The 21,861-nt window shown below is 33.8% G+C and overlaps 1 protein-coding gene across 1 annotated transcript; it reads right to left on the reverse strand.

Annotated features, from left to right (window-relative positions):
• Positions 1-4,832: 4,832 nt before the first annotated feature.
• LOC111997214 (cyclin-A1-1-like) lies at positions 4,833-19,817 on the reverse strand. Its single transcript, XM_065777710.1, has 8 exons — positions 19,765-19,817; positions 15,035-15,151; positions 14,857-14,932; positions 14,675-14,751; positions 12,152-12,215; positions 11,710-11,844; positions 11,511-11,602; positions 4,833-4,917 (listed from the first exon to the last, which is right to left on the reverse strand). Exons 1-8 carry the CDS (start codon positions 19,815-19,817, stop codon positions 4,833-4,835), a joined length of 699 nt encoding a protein of 232 aa, XP_065633782.1.
• Between the last annotated feature and the right edge of the window lie 2,044 nt (positions 19,818-21,861).

A 21,861-nucleotide genomic window follows, 5' to 3' on the forward strand; every position in this document is an offset into this window, starting at 1 on the left:
AAGAAACAAACTCATGTGGCCCACTCCAGTACTGAAGCAGAATATCGTGCCCTTGCTGATACCACATCTGAGCTCCTTTGGCTACGATGGCTTCTCAAAGACTTAGGTGTGTCTACATCCTCTGCTACTCCTCTTTATTATGACAACCAGAGTGCTATTCATATTGCTCACAATGATGTCTTCCATGAACGGACTAAACACATTGAGATCGATTGTCATTTTATCCGTTTTCATCTTGTCCATGGTGCTCTCAAGCTGATCTCAGTCTCCTCTAAAGATCAACTTGCAGATATCTTCACCAAGTCACATTCTAAGGGACGCCTTCGTACTTTGGTTGACAACCTCAAGTTGGTCTCACATCCACCTTGAGTTTGAGGGGGGCTGTTAACATATATAGTGTTGTGGGCTTTAGGCCCAGTTAGGTTACTTGTATAGCACACATATTTACTTGTATAGCACACATATTTACTTGTACTGCACACATATGCCTCCTATATAAAGGCATCTATGTACATTCTTTCATTGATGAAATACAATACAATTACATTCAGTATTTCTAACAGAGAATATACTAACCCATGTAAACTAGCATTTGCTTGATTGGTATTTTCTTTGGGTTTTAGATTTGTTTATGTGCAGGAAGTAGAAAAGTATTTCTGCCATAAAAAATGAAGAGTAGTCATTCATGTTGCAGAAAAGTGCAGAAAACTTTACTACACAGCAGAAGGTGTTATTGCACAGCAGAAAGCTTTACTACGTAGCAGAAGGTTTTACTGCACAGCCAAAAGTTTTACTGTACAGCAGAAATCTTTACTACACAGCAAAAAGTTTTATTGCGCAATAGAAGATTTTATTCCACAGCAGAAAGTTTTACTGCACAGCAAAAAGTTTTACCGCACAGTAGAAAAGTCAATCCTGTGACAGAAACTAGAGAAAAGTTCCTTCTGCGGCAGAAACAGAGGATAAGCCCACTTTGCAGCGTTTTGCCTTAGACTTGGACTTGGACTCAATGTTTGCACACAAACTGGTAACGACAAAATGGTACTTTAGAGCCCATTCCATGGAACGCTAGGCCCAACTTCCTTCTTAGAAAAAGCCTAGACTAAGCGTTGTCCAATAAAATCAAGACGTGTGTCTAAGGTACAAGAAACGTAAAAAGAACCCTCGACACCCCCCTAACTTCAAGTCCTAGCTCCGTCCCTATATACAACCATGCTCTTTAGTTGTAAGGCTTTTGAATTTCTGCCAGCCTTATATCCTTTGAGCAATATAAGTATGATTAGGTGGCTTCCCCACAACAATCCACTCTAACACCTTGTAAAACTCGTGATTAATTATGCCAAGCACTGTTGTATGTGAATAAACATGCTTGATTCAGAATAGCATTTCTCTTGTAATTTTCTGCTAGGTTCAAAAAATGGATAAAAGATATTGATTTACACCATTTTGTTTTTTGAGTCCATTGACTGACCACAATGTTAAATAGCCTAGCTCTCTATTTGGTTTGCTGTTCTAATCTTTCCCTCTTGCAGATGACTTGTCAACTGCCATTCCTCAGCTGTCAAAGAATGGTAATCTTCAAAAGATCCATAACCAATGGCTGATATGTAATGTGTGATCTATACAAATTAACCAAGTTGATTCAAACCAACTTTCTTTGAAGAGGTTCTGGGGCTTGTTCCTTATTGTGGCATTGCATGCTTCATTGCTCTTATTGTGTTTTTTTGTAGGGTCAATACTGCAGATTTAGCGCCATAGGCTGAGGAAAGGAATGTTGAGGAGATTGAACGTGCAAGGCCTAGATGCACAATCCGAACAACATGCTTCGAAAACTATTGAGTTTGTATATGGGAAAGAAGCAGAGATCGAGGAGATTCTTATGTGGAAGAGTAGTGATAGAAAAGTTCTTTAGAAATGTGAGAATATTGTTTGCTATTGAGCTTTCTATTCAACTTCTTGATTTGCCTAGCATTGTGGGGTTGTGTGGTTTGATCTTTCGTCATGTACCAAATAGAACAATTGGCAAAAAATCTGGATTGTAAAATCCTCTTATACATTTACATCAATAATATATAATACACATTTATAAAACTGAAGACGTTGAACTTTTTGTTGAATTTTTCATATATTGCCATGCAAGCTTTAAAAACCTTACAATTTTAAACATTAGCTAACTTTTTTTCATTAATTTTTGAATGTTTATTTTGAGTATCCGTTACCTAAATAGTCTTTTCTCTTGGTCGAAGTCTCTCTCTCTCATAGACCCTCTCCTTCCTCACTCATTCTCTCCCTCTTAGCTCTCAACCTCAAATCAATCACTCTTTCTCCCAACTTTTGCTTGGAGCAGTACAGTTGCTCTTCTTTCTCTCACACTTTGTGTGAACTCATCCAACCACACAACCAAACCCTCAAGCTCACAGGTGCCAAATGCCTAAACCACGCCAAATGTCTCTCTTTTTTATCAGCAGCACCAACCCCAAAGAAGAGGTCAACAATACGCCATGCCTACAATTAAATCACGATTTTATGACATAAAGGCAGTCTCTTTCAAGTGGCTAGCTATGTGTTTCTAATTTGAATCTCAATTGTGGGTATTATTGTAGATCCAAGATTGGTGGTAAAATTTGGGTATTTAGGATCACTTATGATAGATTTTTTGGTGGGTTTGGTTTGATTCTTTGTTTGGTATTACTTTTTTGGGATATCATATAATATAGGGAAAATAAAATAAAAGAGATTCTCTGCCAATGCATTCTAACGAGACAGAACAAAGCAAAGGTTATGTAGTATGAGTTGAGGCATTGCAAAGCTTTTTATTTTTTATTTTTTTATTTTTTTTTTAATAAAAGTTCCATAATCCTTCTTTAATATAAGTTTGTTGTTTTCTTTGTTTCCTGCATAATTTTGTTGGGAAATTGCCTCAAATTCCAATTGTGACTTGGAAAATCAATTAGGTTTCCTAATTGAAGAAGGAAAAATTAATTTGGGTTACCTTGTTGTAGAAGGAAAGACTATTCCTTGGTGTGTAAGAAAGTCTATTCCTTGTTAAAGAGATAATGTATTCCTAGTCCAAGAGGGAATAACAAAAGAGTCTTACAAACAGATAATGCTATTAAGAATTTGATGGCTTTAGCTTTGGTTTTGGCCCAAGGGTCCTCCCTATGGGGAGAGGGAAAATAGAGCGTGAAACCAAGAGATAGAAAAGGGATTTTCGCTTGGGAGGAACACAAGAGGGAAGAGAGAGTAAGGTGTTTCCGTCTTCAAGAAGATAACCAAGGAGGAGAGAGTAAAGTGTTGCCACCTTTAAGAAAGATAATTAGTGTGTGTGTGTGAGAGAGCAAAGAAAAGTAAGAGATATTTTTCTTTAGTCTTGAGACATAGACAAGAATTATTGTAATTGATTTGATAGTAGTGAAATTATTTGGAGTTTGCCTTGTAGTTTTTTTCCTTTAAAGAGAAAGGGTTTTTCACGTAAATATTTGTGTTTTGTGTGTGTTTGTTATTTTGGATTGTCAATATTGTTGATAACATTATTTGGGACCCAACAAGTGATATAAGAGCTAAGGTTAGAGTGGAAGTGATGATCGGAAAAGAAGGTAAGGCTTCAGGAATTGAGAAGTTTGATGAAATAGACTGCGGGTATTGAAGGATGCAGATTGAAGATTATCTCTATGTGAAGAAGTTGCATCTGCTTCTTTTAGGGATGAAACCTGAAACTATGAAGGATGAAGACTGGAACCTTCTTGATAGACAGATGTTGGAAGTTATTCGATTAACTCTATTAAGACCAATTACGCAAAATGCTGTGAAAGAAAAGACCAATAGTAGTATTAGAGCTTGGTTGATTTAGTGGATGACTCGTTGTGTGAATTATGATGGAAGAGAATTGATTGCTTTGATTAAGGTGGAGCTATTCCAAGAGGAAAAGATGACTACTTGATTAAGGTAAGAGCTATCCCAAGAGGAAAGAAGATAGTTTAGGACAATTGATGGAATTTGAGTCAAGGTGGAGATTGTTGAGAAATTGCCTCAAATTCCAATTGTGACTTGGAAAATCAATTAGGTTTTCTAGTTGAAGAATGAAAAATTAATTTAGGTTTCCTTGTAGAAGGAAAGACTATTCCTTGTTGAAGAAGGAATAGCAAAATAGTCTTATAAATAGACAATGCTACAAAGAATTTGATGGCTTTAGCTTTGGTTTTGGCCCAAGGGTCCTCCCTATAGGGAGAGGGAAAATAGAGCGTGAATTTCGCTTGCAAGGAATGCAAGAGGAAAAAAAGAGCAAGATATTGCTGCCTTCAAGAAGATAGCCAAGGAAGAGAGAGCAAAGGGTTGCCGCTGTTGAGAAGATAGCCAAGGAGGAGAGAGTAAAGTGTTGCCACCTTTTAAGAAAGATAATTAGTGTGTGTGTGTGTGTGAGAGAGCAAAGAAAAGCAAGAAAGATTTTTCTTTAGTCATGAGACATACACAAGAATTATTGTAATTGATTTGATAGTAGTGAAATTATTTGAAGTTTGTTCCGTAGTTTTTTTTCCCTTCAAAGAGAAAGGGTTTTCTATGTAAATATTTGTGTTTTGTGTGTGTTTGTTATTTTGGATTGCCAATATTGTTGATAACATTATTTGGGACCGAACAAATTTATTGTTTTTCCAGTATTTGTGCTCTGTTGGTTTTCATTCACCATTCTCACAGCTTTATAGACACTTGGTACCTAAAGATGATGGCCCATCATGAAACCACCAAGTGCTCAAATAGCATGATGTATTTGGAGCTCGTAATGGTAGAATGCTCAATAGTTATATAGAGATTTTCACATTTGGATTGCCATTATCTTATTCATCACTGGAGGGGTGCTGCTTTTCAGTGCAGAGATTAGGATCGAAAATGTCAGCCTTGTGCACTTGTTTTGCCTTCTTTCTGCATTTTTTCAAGTAGTTTAAAAAATCCAACTTTTTAAAGGAACATCTTTTAACACATTGTCTTTCACTACAAGTTTCCAAAACTATCTATTTGAATTAAACTTTAGTGATTGAGTATTAGCTTTTTAAATAAAGTGAAGCAAATGCTAGCACATTTATATTTATTTAATGACTTTTCAAAGAGGATTTCATTTTGGGACATCCTAATATGGAATAAAGGCAACAATTTAGGACAGAGAGAGTAGTAAAGAGTGGAATTTCAAAGACAACAAAGTTGGAAGAAGAAAAACATGATATTTAGTAATGAAAAGTAAATGCCTGTTTGTGTTCGGCCTTTTTTTTTTTTTTTAGATTTTTAAAACTTCACTTTTTCCTCACTTTTACTTTAGCTTACTTTTAGCAAAAAGCCAAATAAATTGATGTCAAACACACTCTAAGCATACTAAGAGAAGGATGAGGCATCCTTCACCCCACATTGTTAGATGAGGGATCGTGGTCTGTATTTATTGATAATTGTCTTATTTTCCTTTGGTAGTTAAAAAACATATAAATACTAAGAAAAATGTTTGAAAACCTAATTTGTATTAATTACGCGATTTGGTGACAAAATACCGAAATTTACCGGCAAAATTGAGTTAAAAGTAGAATCATAAACGACTTATCTTAAGGGTCACCTCCAAAACAAGCGGGACCTTATTCTGACTTTTGAGCAAAAAGTTATTAAGGAAACAAATATTACTATAAATAGCAAAATCACAATTTTCAGGGCCTAAATGAATGAATTATCATTTTCAGGGGGTACCTCGTGGCAAAGTGACGACTATTACTTAGAAGGCCATTTCACTTCAGCCTGCCAAATTTCATGAAATTCCAACTCTGAGGCCCATGATTTCTATTGGTGCCCTTCTGCCTTGCGCATTGATTTCAAGCGTGCATGAGAGTCCAAGAAGACTATGGCGGTCTGTTCTACATCACACAACCACCCACGGATCCACCATTAACAACACCACCACCCACGAATCCACCATCAACAACACAACCACCACCCAAATCCAAAACTTTCCAATCACCACCCACTGATCCACAAACCACTACATCACCCTAATCCACCACCAACAACATAACCACCACCCAAATCCAAAACTTTCCAATTACCACCCACCGATCCACAAAGCACAGCACCACCTTAATCCACCACCAACAACACAACCACCACCTCAGCACCACCCTGATTTGACACATTTACCACCACAACCCATAAGCTCCACCAACCCTTGAGACCCATAAAGGCTTGATTAAAAGGAAGAGAGAGAGAGAGAGAGAGAGAGAGAGAGAGAGAGAGAGAGAGAGAGAGGGAGGAAAGACCCTTGAGACCCATAAAGGCTTGATTAAAAGGAAGAGAGAGAGAGAGAGAGAGAGAGAGAGAGAGAGAGAGAGAGAGAGAGAGGGATGAAAGTCTACTTAGTGGAGGCGAGCATGGTGAGGTTTTGCTTCATCGACAGCAGCCTAGCCATCTACCCATACGGCCGCAATCACCTGTCCATGCTGCCGCACCACTTGACCCACTCCACGTGATCTGAGAGAGGAATTTGAGAGAGGCATTGCATAGGCACCGATTTACATAGAGAGAGAGAGAGAGAGAGAGAGAGAGAGAGAGAGAGAGAGAGAGAGAGAAGGGAAATACTAATAGGAAGAGAGAGAAAAAAAGAGTAAAAAGTAATATAATATGTTTACAATCTTGCTATAGTGCCATCATAAATCTAAGATGGCATTGTAGCTAAGTTGTAAATTATTTTACAATTAGAAGTTTTGATAATGCATATTTTTAGTGGTTTTATGCTAAATTTTAGCATATTTGGAGTTTTGTAACTCTAGATACTAATGCTCTTAGATTAACTCTTTAGTAAGTTCTTACTGTGTGTGGATTGTTGGCTAGCTTACTTATCAAACGAGGAAACAATTGTACGTATATATGGGTTATTTGGATTTTGGAAGCTCCTAACATATTTGGAAAACTCTAGGCTTTAGATATTTCATATTTGTAAATAAATTGTCTCAATGCCCTGTTATTTGTTTTCTTTAGATTTTTCTTGTGAATTTATTTATTTATTTTTATTTTTTATACAAGATAGAAACTTTACTTTAACCTAATCTAAGTGTATAGTGTGTGAAACTCACTCCTAAAGACTTGAACCTCAGCCTTTACCCTTCACACCCCACAAGCACTTATACTTGTGAAGTGACCATCATGCCAAGAGTGCGCAACAACAATTTATGTTATTCAATTAAAAATTCACAAAAAATAAAAAATTACTTTAAAACAAATTTCTCCCATATCAAACAATAGACCTAAAAATAATCAATAACCCACAGGCCACAACCAAAAAACATGTGAGTATCAGTATGATAGGGTCACTTAGTTGATTTTTTATTCTTATTTTTTTGAAAAAATACTTTAGTTTTTTTGAGAAACTCTATTTACTGTTGGCAATCTTGGGCCTCATGCTAAAAAGTAGGAGTGTGCATGGGTCGGGTTGAGGAGTTTTTTAATTTGACTCATTATGGTCGGATTGAAAAAATCCAATTCAACCCAACTTATCACTGGAGTCTAACCCAGCCCAGTCCAACCCACTTAGATCAGGTTGGATCCATGGGTTGGACTTTTTCATTTTTAATTGAGCATTCGTACAACACCAACACAAACAAAAACAAATTTATAATGTAATAAACACAAGCATAGCACCAATCCAACACAAACTATTTTATTAGTGCTTCAAAGTTTAAATCAATACAAATAGCAACCGATTTAGATTGGTAGTGCATCAAACCAACACAAATAATCAAACCAAATGGTATTTCATTTAGTTAGTAAGATATCAAATAGTTTTATCTCAACTCAAAAGAGAAACAAAATAAACATAAACTAGTTTTATTATTCTATAGTTAGTAGGATATTATATAGTTCTATCCAAACTCAACTGATAAAAAGAAGAGTAAATAATAAAATCAAGTAATATATTTTTAAAAATATATATTAAATATAGGTGGTTCGGGTTGGATTATGTGGATTTGTGAATTTGTTGACCTGCATCCAACCCCATCCACCGTAAATTTATTTATTTATTTTTACAATTTTGATGAATGGGCAAGTTAGTTGCACGCCCCTACTAGAAGGACAAACAACATCATCTCATCTTGTTTTGCGCTCTTACTTTTCATATCATGGACCTTATTTTCCTTTGTTGAGAAAGTTCATATCATGTACTTGAGTTGCAAGCTTGTTGTTTGGGTATATTCAATTTTAAGACTTGATTGTCGATTTCCTCCTCCCTCTTTTTTTTTTTTTTTTCTGCACTTTACATTGATATGATAGTTTGACTAAGTAATTACTTGGCTAATTAACTAGGTTAATCTGGTTGTGTTTTAAGAGGTCTAAAAACATACAAAAATTCTTGAAGATATGTAGACTGCTGCTTACTTTAGTAGCTAGTTAATTTATGGAAAATAGGATCAAAGAAAAATGAAAAGAGGGGAGGCCTGGGAGGGGGTTATTGTACTGGAAAGAAAAAGGAAAGAGAGTATGTCTCATTCAATTGCATTGATTCATGTTTGGTATTGATTTTCTCTTTCATTAACATAGGCGGATTCTTTTATTTTTTCCTTTTTAAATAAAGTTTTTTTGTGGTAATATTTTTGTAAACCCTATGTCCACCTTGAATTTTCATATTTGTGTCTCTAGGAATTAATGACTTGCAGATCCAGCTACCACCCAACACAAGAGCAGATTTTGATAAAATGCTTGCTAGACAAAAGCCAACTGTAAGTGAAGCTGACCTTGAAGTGCATAAGAGATTCAAGGAGTGTGGCAATGAAAGGTGAAAGATGTAGAGGCACATATTATTATTTCTATAATAGTGGCACATATTTTTATTGGAGAGAAACTTTACAAACTCCTTATATATTTTTATATTGAATGTAAACTTTGAAAAACTAACCGTTTGATTACATATTCTTATTATATTCTCTATACTTGCAAAATTTCAAGAAGATTAAAGATCAATTACTATGTCATTGAACAAATGTTAAAATTTTAAGTCTTTGTGATCTAAAATTGTGTATAAGAAATAAGTTTATTGATCAAATAGTGGATAACATATGATTTGAACGAAATTTGATATGCATATTAAAAATATAAGGAACATGAAATTCTCGAATATGAAATCCAACAATTAAACTTGTGTGTTATTCTAAATGTATATCTGGGTTAGACATATGTCACTCTCTTTTTTGATAATCTAGACAAATGTCACTTTGGTTAGAAGCTTCTAGCTTTCTTTTTATCTCCAATAAAAAATAAGTTTATTGATCAAATAGTAAATAACATATGATTTGAACGAAATTTGATATACATACAAAAACGTAAGGAATATAAAATTCAACGGTTAAACTTTTTTGTTATTCTAAATGTATATCTAGGTTAGACTTATGTCACACTTTTTTCTTTTTTCTTTTTTGATAATCTAGACATATGTCACTTTGGTTAGAAGCTTTCCAGACTTCTTCTTCTTTTTTATCTTTTTTCTTTTTCTTTTTTCTCTTTTTATCTCCACACCCCCACAGGCCCCTGGGATTATTGAACATAAATTTGTACACGAGCCTATGCAAACAGGATTAAAAGCAATAGATAGCCTGGTTCCTATGGGCCATGGTCAATGAGAACTTTAGATCTCTTCTCTGTGGCAGGAGGTTTCTTTTGTATCAAGAGTATGTTAGAGAAGCCAGGGAAGACGGATTGGATCGAGAGGAGATGCCTATGCCTTTTCTTTATTGATAGGATTCCCATCATTTGCGATCTTTGGCAAAGGGATTAGCAAGTATATAATTGTCAAGATGCCCCAAAACATTAGGAGCATAAAAATCCAAATGGAAAAAAGATAGCAAAAGCTACCCAAGGTCTGGGGACAGTAGTGTTCTTCCTGTCATCAGTTAAAATATTCCCATGTCTAAACTGGAAAATTATATGGAGTTCGAAAGAGGGGGAGTCTCAAAGTACTGAGCAACTTGGTCAGCAAACCACGGAATTTAAGACGTATATGAAGAAGATTGGCTTTCTAGGGTAAGGTAAAAATTTCCCGGTGCATAGGAGTATGTTGAAATCTTCGCTAAGACAAAAAACACACACACACACACACAAAAGCAATAAAATTAGCTTAAAAAAAGAAGAAGCTAACTTTTATGTTTTTTACTCGCTTTGACAAATAAGGAACTATGGGACGCCAATGCCATGTAAGATACTGTGGGATGCCATAGTTAAGTTTTTGAATATGATTTGCCATATCACGTGATGTCACGAGCCTGTTCCAGAAAAGGTTAGAGAAACAACTAACATATATGAAACATTGGATTATAGGAAGTTCACAAATAGTCAAATACAAATATGAAAATGTAGTTAGGAATTTAGCATGGAAATATTTTTGGTTTTGGCGACGCAAAATTAATAACATAAGCTAACACCATTGAGAAAAAGAGAGGGAAAAGCAAATTCCATATATCTCCTCAATACCACCTAGAACTAGAAGTAGTATTTGTTCTTAATGTTCCACTCAAGATCTTTTTCATATAACCAGTAAACTATATTACCAAATTCAAGATGGGAGAAAACAGTTAAAACACCATGTTGGTATGTAATTAATCAGAAATAAAAAATAAACAACTAAATAGAACCACCAAAACTATCCATAATAAGTCATTTTTTTTATGTTTTTATATGCTAAAAGCAATCTTTATCATCGTCCGTTTACAAAATCTTGTGACTACCCAGTATAGAGTTTCTAATTTCAGGTAAGGCAACCCCAAAAAGTCAATTAAGCATAGGTTTAACCATTCTAATCACTTGAGGTTGGCAACATACAAATATCCACAATATTTTCACAACAAATCCTAAGTGGTAGATAGATTATTGTTGGTTCTAATTTAAATGCATAACTTAAATTACTGCCCATTCGTACGTAATAACCAAAAACAACCTGTTATTTTGGAATTTGTTGTGAAAAATGTTGTGAATATAGTATTTCTCAAAAAATAAATCCTATTTTAGAAAGAGAAAAATGAACAAAAAAAAAAAAAAAGAGGGAGGAGGANTTTAGCAAAATGATGGTGCTGATTTCTAACCCATCTAAAACTATGGACTACACAACCAGCTCATCCAATTGCAACTGATCAGATCCATTGCAGCTATTAATTATTTGATTATTGTTATAATACACCTGACACAACATGCTTGCAACAAAGGACACCCTAATCCTACTTTCATCAGTCTCTCAAGTGAAAATAGTCAAATTGAGAGAGCCTTAGTGGACATGTGTGTGAGTGTTGGAATAATGGTTAATTGATTTCCAAACAGCTTAAGCTTTTGGAGAATTGGTACTTTATCAAGGTATTAGAATATATGATTTAAAAATTTAAAATTTCCACATACCACTTATTAGGGAGAGATTAAGTTCACCATTTACTAACAACTTGAACTTTTGGGAGATTGATAATTTATCAGAGGCAGAGATAGAAATAGTACAAGGCTTGAACTTTTCTTACCTTATGTTGATTGTATTTCTTCCAGATAGTAGGTAAACTAGAATTATGGCTATCGCAGCACAGTCACACAAATCAGAAGGCAAGGTGGAATTCTGTACCAAAACAAATTGAAAATCAAGTTATATTACATGCAGACTTACGACCAAAAACAATAAGCCAAAATCACAAGAAATATATCAATGTATTATCATGCACATACCCATGGTCTCTTTGAAGGGAAAAGAAAATAATTGGCCAAGAAAATTGCGGAACCAGCTATAAGTGATGGAGCATAGCAAAGCATACTGTACTCCAAGAGAGATAATTCTGCAATGTAGTTGGCTAAGCACTCCAACTGCAATGATGGAATCCAAGAAGACGGCAAATAATTAAAAAAAAAAAAAAACGCAAAGAATCAAAGTGTTAGGGCATGGCAAGTATAATCAATAACCAACAGTGTACATGTATATTATGAAGTGACCATTATGATGGCTATTTTTTTCCCAACCACCTTTCACTACTAATCTAGTCATTATATTAAAATCTTTTATCCATAATCGAATTAATTATGGTGCATTATATTCAAGCGAACTATCCCAATAGTGTAAACAAATTGGTGATATTTAGACCTTGCATATGGCAGAGAAGATACAAAAGCAAACATATTGAGCACTCAAGCCCAAGAATAATATCTCATTTATTCCTTGAGCAGCACAAACAAATCGCCTACACAATTAATCGTGTACGTTTTTAGACCCCTTAAAACACAACTAGATTAACCTAGTTAATTAGCCAAGTGATTACTTAGTCAAATTATCAGATCTAGGTTTACACAAATATATCGTATCAATGTAAAGTGCGAAAAATAAAGAATACAAAGATATGATGACCCACGAAAACCAAACCGGTAAAAACCTGGGAAGGATTTAACCTAGCTATCCTCAAGGTAAAACTGAATCCACTATGAAAGAATTGAAGTTTACACAATAGCGACTTAGACCACTAACATCCTATTGCTACCTCGAGTCGAGTAGGAAACTTACTACCATGACTATGTGATAGCTTCGAGTCTATGAACTACTTCTTTCTTGGATTCCCAGCAAACACAAGCACTCCCTTGTATATCTTTAAACTCTTGAATTTGCAAGTAAATGATCGCCAAGTTCTTGACATAATCTTGAATCTTGGAAACCCTAAGTATGTGTGAAGGCAACCACCTCTTGATCTCACAAAAGATTCACACACACAGCATAAAGTGCAACCTCAAAACGTGGCTAGGATTTTCCCTTTTATACATAGAGTAAAACATAAAACCCTACACGTTAAATGGGCTTGGGCTGAGTTGGAAAATCTGTAAAAAAAAAATCCGCATGACTTTCGATCGGTCGAGTCTAATTCTCGATCGATCAAGCCAGGCAGATTTACACACTAAATCCTACAGCAACTCGATTCCAACTTTACATAAAAAGCATATACTTTAAGCAAGTCTAAACATGACTAAAACGTTTTGATCATGGTTTGCCAACATTACAAAATGAAGTTCTAATACATTAGTCCCTAATTCTTAGAACCTAACAAATCACAAGTCACCATCTAAAGTAGCATGCGTGAAAAACATAGGTATAGTCAATAGTCATGAACTAGCCCTCACCTTAAGAAACATTTATCTATTGGTGTTGTCATTTCAAACTTCAAGTAGTTCAAAACTGTAGATTCCATTTGCAAAACCTGCAGCATATGAAATGCTAATGTTCATGCTACTTAGGCAGGATAGAAACAATGCAAGAATCATCTAGAAAAAGCTCAATTCAGCCAAAGGAGGTGTAGGAACAACCTCTTCCTTGGAATAACTATTATCAGTTATGGAATTGAACTTTTCTACTCGGGGTGCGCAAATCTCCTCATATTTGCTGGCAATATAATAATTTTTCTTGTTCATATTTTTACTGAAGAGTGAAAAATAAAGGACTATCACGCACAAGCACAACACCTATGAAGTACGGGTGCATTTTTGGATTCGGGTGCGGGTGCAAGTGCAAGACTCGGCAATTTTTGAAAAAGTAGGGTGTGGATGCGGCGGGCTGCGGTGATTAAAAAATTATTAAAAATATTTTTATTTATATTTTACTATTTAAATATTCTTAAAAAACACATTATATGTCCTTGGTTCACAAAACAAAGAAAGAAGGCAAGAAACACAAAACAAAAAAGAAAACACAAAAGAAGCAGCAAATATTCAAAATAAAATTAAGGAAGGACAGATTTAGGATGTTTGGGCCTTATCCAAAGCCAATTTCGGCATGATTCAAGGCTGATTTCGGCCTGTTTCGGCCGTCGGCCAATACGACTCGATTTGGGCCGAATAGGCCCGGTTCAGCATGAATTGAAGCTGAGTCGGCGCGAATCCATTAAAAAAAAAAAAGCTACTCAGATGCGGCACCGACGCGCAGGCAGTGGTGTCACTCGCCCGTTGCCGTGTCGGACGCAGGTGCGGCACCCATTTTGCCGCGTCCGTGCATTGGTAGGATAACACACTAGGGGTAAATGTTTACTTACGAGGCAATCATCATGCATGCGACACCAAGTAACGGTAACTGTTTCCTATTCATCAAATTCCCTGAAAGGTACCGGTCTATGTAGTTTACGGTCAAATATAATGTGTCAGGTACAAGCCTATACTCTTCAGCCACCTGCAGTTGGAATAGAAGTTCAGAATTTCACAAGATAAATATATAATACATCTACACCCTTGATAAAATTACAATTATTAGGTGATGATATTGCCGACAACAAATTTAATAATACAAAAAATCCCCATTATTGAAAAATAATAAAAAATTATCGATGATGATGGAGGCTGGCTTGATGATCACTACAACAAAAATGTTTATTACAACAAAAAAAATTGTTGCAATAACATTGAAGTCATTGTAATAGTTTATGTAAAGTGTTGCAGCTCAATAGATTATTGTACATAGACCGGTACCTTTCAGGGAATTTTACAATCTATCTGTAAAGGGAAGATACAAAAGCAAACATATTGAGCACTCAAGCCCAAGAACAATACCTCATTTATTCCTTGAGCAGCACGAACAAATTGCCTACACAATTAATCACAAGTCACTGTCTGAAGCAGCATGCATGAAAAACATAGGTATAGTCAATAGTCATGAACTAGCCCTTACCTTAAGAAACATTTAGCTGTTGGTGCTGTCATTTCAAACTTCAAGTAGTTCAAAACTGCAGATTCCATTTGCAAAACCTGCAACATATGAAATGCTAATGTTCATGCTGCTTAGGCAGGATAGAAACAATGCAAGAATCATCTAGAAAAAGCTCAATTCAGCCAAAGGAGGGCAGGACCAACCTCTTCCTTGAAATATGTGTTATCAGTTATGTAACAGAACTCTTCTACCTGGGGTGCACAAATCTCCTCATATTTGCTGGCAATATAATAATTTTTCTTGTTAATATTTTTACTAAGAGTACAAAATAAAGGACTATCACATATAAGGATAAAACACTAGGGATAAATGTTTACTTACGAGGCAATCATCATGCACGCGACACCAGGTAACTGTAACTGTTGCCTATTCATCAAATTCCCTGAAAGATACCGGTCTATGTAGTTTATGGTCAAATATAATGTGTCAGGTACAAGCCTATACTTTTAAGCCACTTGCAGTTGAAGAGAAGTTCAGAATTTCACAAGATAAACATATGTTACATCTACACCCTTGATAAAATTACAATTATTAGGTGATGATATTGCCGACAACAAATTTAATAATACAAAAAATCCCCATTATTGAAAAATAATAAAAAATTATCGATGATGATGGAGGCTGGCTTGATGATCACTACAACAAAAATGTTTATTACAACAAAAAAAATCGTTGCAATAACATCGAAGTCATTGCAATAGTTTATGTAAAGTGTTGCAATAAAATTTGAGGTAATAAGTTTGTGCTACAAAATTTTTTTGTTGCAATAAACCTTAAATATTTTAATAAAAATTTTAATGTAATAATATATTTGCTATTGCAATAAACAATTTATTATTTTGAATATTTTGTAGCAATAGGCTATTATTTTATGAATTTTATTACAATAGATTGTAAAGAATTGACAAAAATAATTTGGGTTCAAATTATTGCAACGGTATATTTGTTGTAATAGTTATTTTTTTCATATTTTTTCTTACAATATATTGTAAAATAATTGGAATTAGGTCATTGTAATAATATATTTATTGCAGCTTTATGTTTGTCATTGCAATAGATTGTAAAATAATTGATATATTAGTTTTTGCAATGTTAAATTTATTGCAATAAGCCATCTCTTTGAAATTTCTATTATAAGATATTGTAAAATATATAATTGGTATCAAGTTATTACAATGGTTTCTTCAATTTAAGTTATTAAAAAAAAATTGATTTCTTTGATTTAAGTTATTGCAAAAAAATTTCTAAATTCAATTTAGTATTAAAATCTCTATTGCAACTGAAAATTATAAATTAATACAACTAATTATTATTAATTTAGTAATTTACTATTGCAACGACTTTTAATTTTTAGTTGTGATATTATGTCTAATACCACTATACTAATTTTGTTGTATTAACACTTGATGTAATAGACTTATTTTGGTGTAGTGGATGGTGGTTGGTTGGGTTAATGATGAAGGCTGGTTGCAGTTGCTTGATGATGGTGGCTAGGTGGGTTGATAATGCTAGTTGATCTTATCGATGGTGGCTGGGTGGGTTGATGATGGGTGTGGATTGATTGTTTATGGTGGCTGGGTGTTGGTGATTTTGAGTTGTGTTGGGTTTGTGAGAGGGTAGAGAGGAGTGTAAAGGAGATAATAAAAAAAAATGTAAAAGAATGAATATTTTATTGAATAAATGTTTAGAATAGATAAACTGATATGAGTATTTTGTTAAAGTGGGTGTATAAAATAGAAAAAGTATTTTTTTTTTGGGCAAAATAGAAGAAATTTTACACCCATTGATGTAATTGCTCTTAATCTTCTAATTTGAACAATTTAATTACATATTAGGATAGGAGGGGTAAATCATCAAAAAAAAAAAAAAGATTAGGAGGGGTAATTCTTGGATCTAATGCTCGAATGTACTTACTCATTACAATGATAATGTGGTCAAAAGCCAAGGGTCTTATAGTTGAATTGGCACCTCCCCATGTATTTGTAATTAATTATCTTTAAAAAAATAAGGTTTGTGTTAACGAACACCTTAAGGTACCCGTTAACAACTTTTTTGACTTTTTTGGCAATTTTTGTCTTTTTTGAAGTTTTATGTCATTTTTTTTTTCAGCTTTATAAGTTGTAGAGCCAACTTCATAGAGAGGGAAAAAAAAAAATTAAAATAAACTGTGGGGTTACTTTTATGTTTTTTTTTCTTTAATCTTTTATTAAATGAGACCCTCATTAATGAAACCTTTAACAAACATTGCACGATGCTTGTTTAACATTTCCCAAAAAATAATACTTTGAGGAAATCAATGCACTAGATCACTATACTCAAGCCAAGTTCGGATAGGAAATTAGAATAGTAAAAGGTATAAATTTAGCATTAAATAAAATAAATGGACATGTGGCATATTTTTATTTGTGGAATATATAGTGAAACAGGAAGAGTGAGATAAAAAATGTAGACTCTCCAAAACATGTGCATGACATTAAATGAAGCAGACCCTGACACTATGTATATAGGTGTTGCTACTAGCATAGGTAATTAGTGATACATAGAAGTTCCTCAGTACAACCTTCTCTACCACAGTCTCGTATCTTGGACATGGTAAACGTCAATTTTGATGGTGCACTATTCAGTAGGGAGCAAAGATTAGGGCTTGGTGTTGTTATGGCTAGATGTTTTAGTAAATTACACTACTCTCATGTTAAGAGAGAGGATAATATGGTTGCTCATGTTTTAGCTCATTTTGCTTTAAATGTTTCAAATTATAGTGTGTGGTTGGAGGATGTTCCACCACAGTTTCATTCTTGTGTTTTTGCAAACTTTGATGGTATTCTTTGAATAAAAGGCACTATGTTGATTCTCAAAAAGAAAAAAGAAAAAGAATAGATTGTTTATAAATTGAAATTTAGGAGGAGGGGGCGGGTGGAATTACTCTTAAGTCTAATCAATTATTCTAAAATATTCAAATATTTTTGCGTTTAAAGGAATTTAGAGCATCTCTATCATTTAACTAGAGGCAGTCAGTTGAAAACCAAAGGGTTTCACCTTGTTCATAACCTAATCCAACTAAGGACCAATTTATTGTTTGATTATAAGATTTTAGTTATGCAGGACCAGAGTATCTAACAAAATAATCCTCAGTAATCAGTGCATACATATTTTATTATTTTTATATACATCCTAGTGCACGTTGCGTAATTCTTATTCCTCCATTCAAATTTCACCCAAAAAAGAATTCCAGGTAGTCTATTTGTTTATATTTTAAATTCTATTTTGAAATTCTTGGACATTTGCGTGTTTTATTTATTTATTTATTATATTTCCTCCTCTTTGAGGTCTTCAAGAGCATTGCAACCCACATAGCAAGCACAAAATTTTACCACACGCATTCCACCTGATTCATTAGCCATAGAGCGAACTTAGCCAAACATCTACACTTAAGCTTCACCAATGTAATTAGGGTTCTTAAAGTAAACCTGTCAATTTATGTTCTTCAGTATTTATGGCATATAAATCAATGAAGGAAAGAGGGAAAACCACAAGAAAAAATAATTCCGTATACACTATCACTTTACTATACACTGGAAAATCAATTCAAAAGCAATAATTGTACAAGAGATAACCTTGGTGATTTTATGTCTAGGAGAATAGTTCACTGAAAAGGTCGCCCGAATATCCAATGGGAGGCACAGAACTACTGGCTTCAACACTCCACACAGAGGATATGGGGTGACGAGAGTTATATCACTCACAACAAAAAAACCAGCTACATTGAATTTGGAACAATGTTGTGCATGCCTAGTTGCTCGGTTCTTGGAAAAACTCAAGAGGTATTGAAGAAGGGCAGTACTTCTTTGCGACGAACTTGTACTAATTCAAAGAAAAAAGATTCAGTTTAGAGCAGTCCATATAAAGACCAAATATATATGATCACAGTGAATTATAGCCAAGTTCATAGTCCATTTTCATTGTCGAAGCCATCAATTTATACAGCGTAATCCAGTAAGTCATTACCATAGCTCAAGTAATAAATTTTGTCAGGAAACTATTTAATTTGAGGTGCACCATGCACCTATGTGCAAGTCATGTAATTCTTTTTATGTGGCAAATGTAAAATAATAATTTCAAAATAGAACTGCATTAGCTCCTGCCCAAATGCAAACTTGCAAGATTACCACCCTCTAATTTGTGGAAAGCTTGACCACTTGCATTAATCGGCTTTTTAACATCTCATGGAAATTGACAAATCTATTAAATTTTCATGGGGTTAAAATGATTCAACATAAGTGTTGTGTTAAGCATTTTAGAAAGTAAATATCTTGTTTAAGAATCATCTGAGCATATATTTAAAATTCAGCACCAAACTGCTGTCTATATTATTTTGGTGATGTGATGCCTCTTATTAGAAGTGTAAATGTTCATCACAGAGTCAAATATTTCAGCTTTTTTTTTTTTTTTTTGGGGGATAGGTAATAGGAATTTTATTGATATAGGAGAACATTGTATTCAAGATGATGAAAAGTCAAATAACTCCGTTCCTTTTGATGTTCAACACCACTACTTAATTCCATTTATTCTTTTTTACTTATTTATTTTTTTGGTTGGATAACATAGGGAACCTTTCTAGAGAAGAGCTCTTTGAACTCACCTCTAGCTAGTAAAATTTATAAGCAACTTTTTTTTTTTTTTTGATAAGTAAAAACCTATGGGCAACTAACTACACCCTACAAAAATCACTTTCAAAAAGTTTCATTCATACTGCTTCAATATTTTCATGTCATGTGATCCTGCTTATAATCCCCATGCAAACTTCATGATAATAATTAGGTGTCAGTTTTATTCTTATATATCACCACTGAGCACAGTATTTCATGTGATAAGACATGGCTGTTTAATGCAATCATAGCAAAACATGTCGTTAAAACTTTCTGGAACCAGATCATAACTGGAGAAGTTATAGAAGTAATCAAAGGGCTTGTGTAAGATTGACTTAGAATATATGGTGAAAATGCATCTCACACTTCAACCCACACACGGAGAGAGATAGTGGTTATTCATACCTTATGCTGGCTGTACTTCTCCCTGATTGCTGGTAGTTTAGAATTACTGCCATTACGGCAGAGGCTATGTAGTGCCTTGACGCAGTCACTCAAATCAGAATCTTCTTAAAGTGTGTAATGCCTCAGCATAGAATTCTTTACCAGCAGGAGCGGAGCTAGGAATTTTTGTTTGGGGGGGGGCCAAGTTACGATACTAATATATTTATCAAGACAACTTCCACACCCACATACACATATATATATATACACACACGCGCACTTTTTATTATATATACACACATATATATACACTCTTTTTTATTTGATAAGTTATATATACACACACCCAACCAAAAAAAAAAAAAAAAGATCTTAGTATTTTCAATCAAAATTATTTTTGACAGTGATCTTTCATAAAATAAAATTCATTTTTTCTATTTTCATAGTCAAAATCTTAAAAAGTTTCATTTTAAACACAAATTATCAAATTTTATGCTAAAGTAAGTAAAAAATCTTTCAATTAAACTAATGAAATTTTCAAAAATATGAATGATCCAAAACTTGGAGAAATAAGTTAGGTTCCAAACATGTTTAAAGCTACCTTGTTTTAGCACATTATATGGCAACTAAAGACATATTTCATGTGTAGTTTTAGTGACAAATTTTTTTTAATGAGTCTATGACTTGTTAATCGTCACATAACGGGTTGAAAAATATAGATTTAAACATGTTTGATACCAAATTTTATCAAATATTTAACAGATATAAAAACACATTTTACAATAAAAAATAGAATTGCGAAAAATAAAGTTATATCTTTATAACTATTAGACCAATTATTTTTTTTAAGAGTATTATTGGACTAATTCAAATATTTGGGAGGGCCAACTCTTATTTTTTAGACTAAATTTTGAAAACATAAAAATAATTGTATATATATTTTAAAAAATTTTAAAATTTTGGGGGGGCCATGGCCCCCCACCCTTGTACATGCCTCCGCCCCTGTTTACCAGTATATATACAGTATCAAATTATGTTACAATACATTATCAGAGGAGATGGATCAACAAACATACCCAGGGTTTCTTTGCAGGGAGAAGTATAAATTTGGATAAGAAAGTAGCAAAAGCGGCTACTAGTGATGGGGCATGACGGTAGTACCTTCGTATTATTGTTGCAGCTTTGGAGGGAAGTTGTTTTTCACATTTTTGATTGTCTTAGATAACTTTCTTTTCTTTTATGTCACATGGGAGCTTGTACTTTGTAGTAGTCAAAAAGCTCATAATATATGTACTTTTGATTTTTGAATTTTATTTTAGGAGGAGGAGCCTTTCTTGTAAATTTAAAGTAAAGATTCAAGGATATGATTTTCTTGCAAGTAAACCGTGGAAAACTTTTGTCCAAAACCAAAAAACTTTTTATTTGTCGTTTTTGACTTTTTAGGTATATGCAATCTTTTGGTGTATATAAAAAAGTCTTAGCACCCATCATTCCATGCGGGATGTGCACAATTGTTAAAATCAAATTTTTGCGCATGATTGGTGGAGGAGCTCACGCATCAACCAATCGAGTATTGTAAGATTTTCATATGTAAATTTGAATTACAAAATTATTTATGAAAAACAAAGTTTTGCATTATACCTAACAGCTCGTAATAAGAAGAAAATCTAATCAGTAGTCATGAAGCTTAAGAACCTACAACGTTGTTTCCAACAAAAAAAGAAAAGAAATAGCATCTATTCGCTTCAAAAATTTAACCATAAAACTCACAAGATGTAGAAGAACATTCATCTAAAAACCTCAGACAATTCATTTACAAATGTAGACACTTTATTTTATATCATCTAGTGAACTAAATTAATTCCCTAGCCCGAATGAAGATCTTGACAAATGTCAACCATGAATAATTGTAGTATTTTTATCAGTTCTAAAGTAACTGCAATTCAAAAGTGTTTGAAATTGTTGAAAGCGCTGTTGAAAAATGACTATGATCACTCATTTGCTCATATATATTCAATAAGAATTTTTTTTTTCCTTTCTTAATGAGATTTGTTTCATGAAAAAATAGATAGTTGCGATTTAAAAAATGACACAAATTTAACCTAATTTGAATTTAAA

This window comes from Quercus suber, unplaced genomic scaffold (genome assembly GCF_002906115.3).
Source record: "Quercus suber isolate HL8 unplaced genomic scaffold, Cork oak 2.0 scaffold_162, whole genome shotgun sequence".
Lineage (NCBI taxonomy): Eukaryota > Viridiplantae > Streptophyta > Magnoliopsida > Fagales > Fagaceae > Quercus > Quercus suber.

Coding starts and splice junctions, on each gene's coding strand:
- LOC111997214 (XM_065777710.1), bottom strand. CDS start 19,817: ATGGCAGTAATTCTAAACTACCAGCAATCAGGGAGAAGTACAGCCAGC. Junction 12,216..14,674: donor ACAGCTAAATGTTTCTTAAG/GTAAGGGCTAGT, acceptor TTAATTGTGTAG/GCGATTTGTTTGTGCTGCTC. Junction 11,603..11,709: donor TCCCTTCAAAGAGACCATGG/GTATGTGCATGA, acceptor GTTTTGGTACAG/AATTCCACCTTGCCTTCTGA.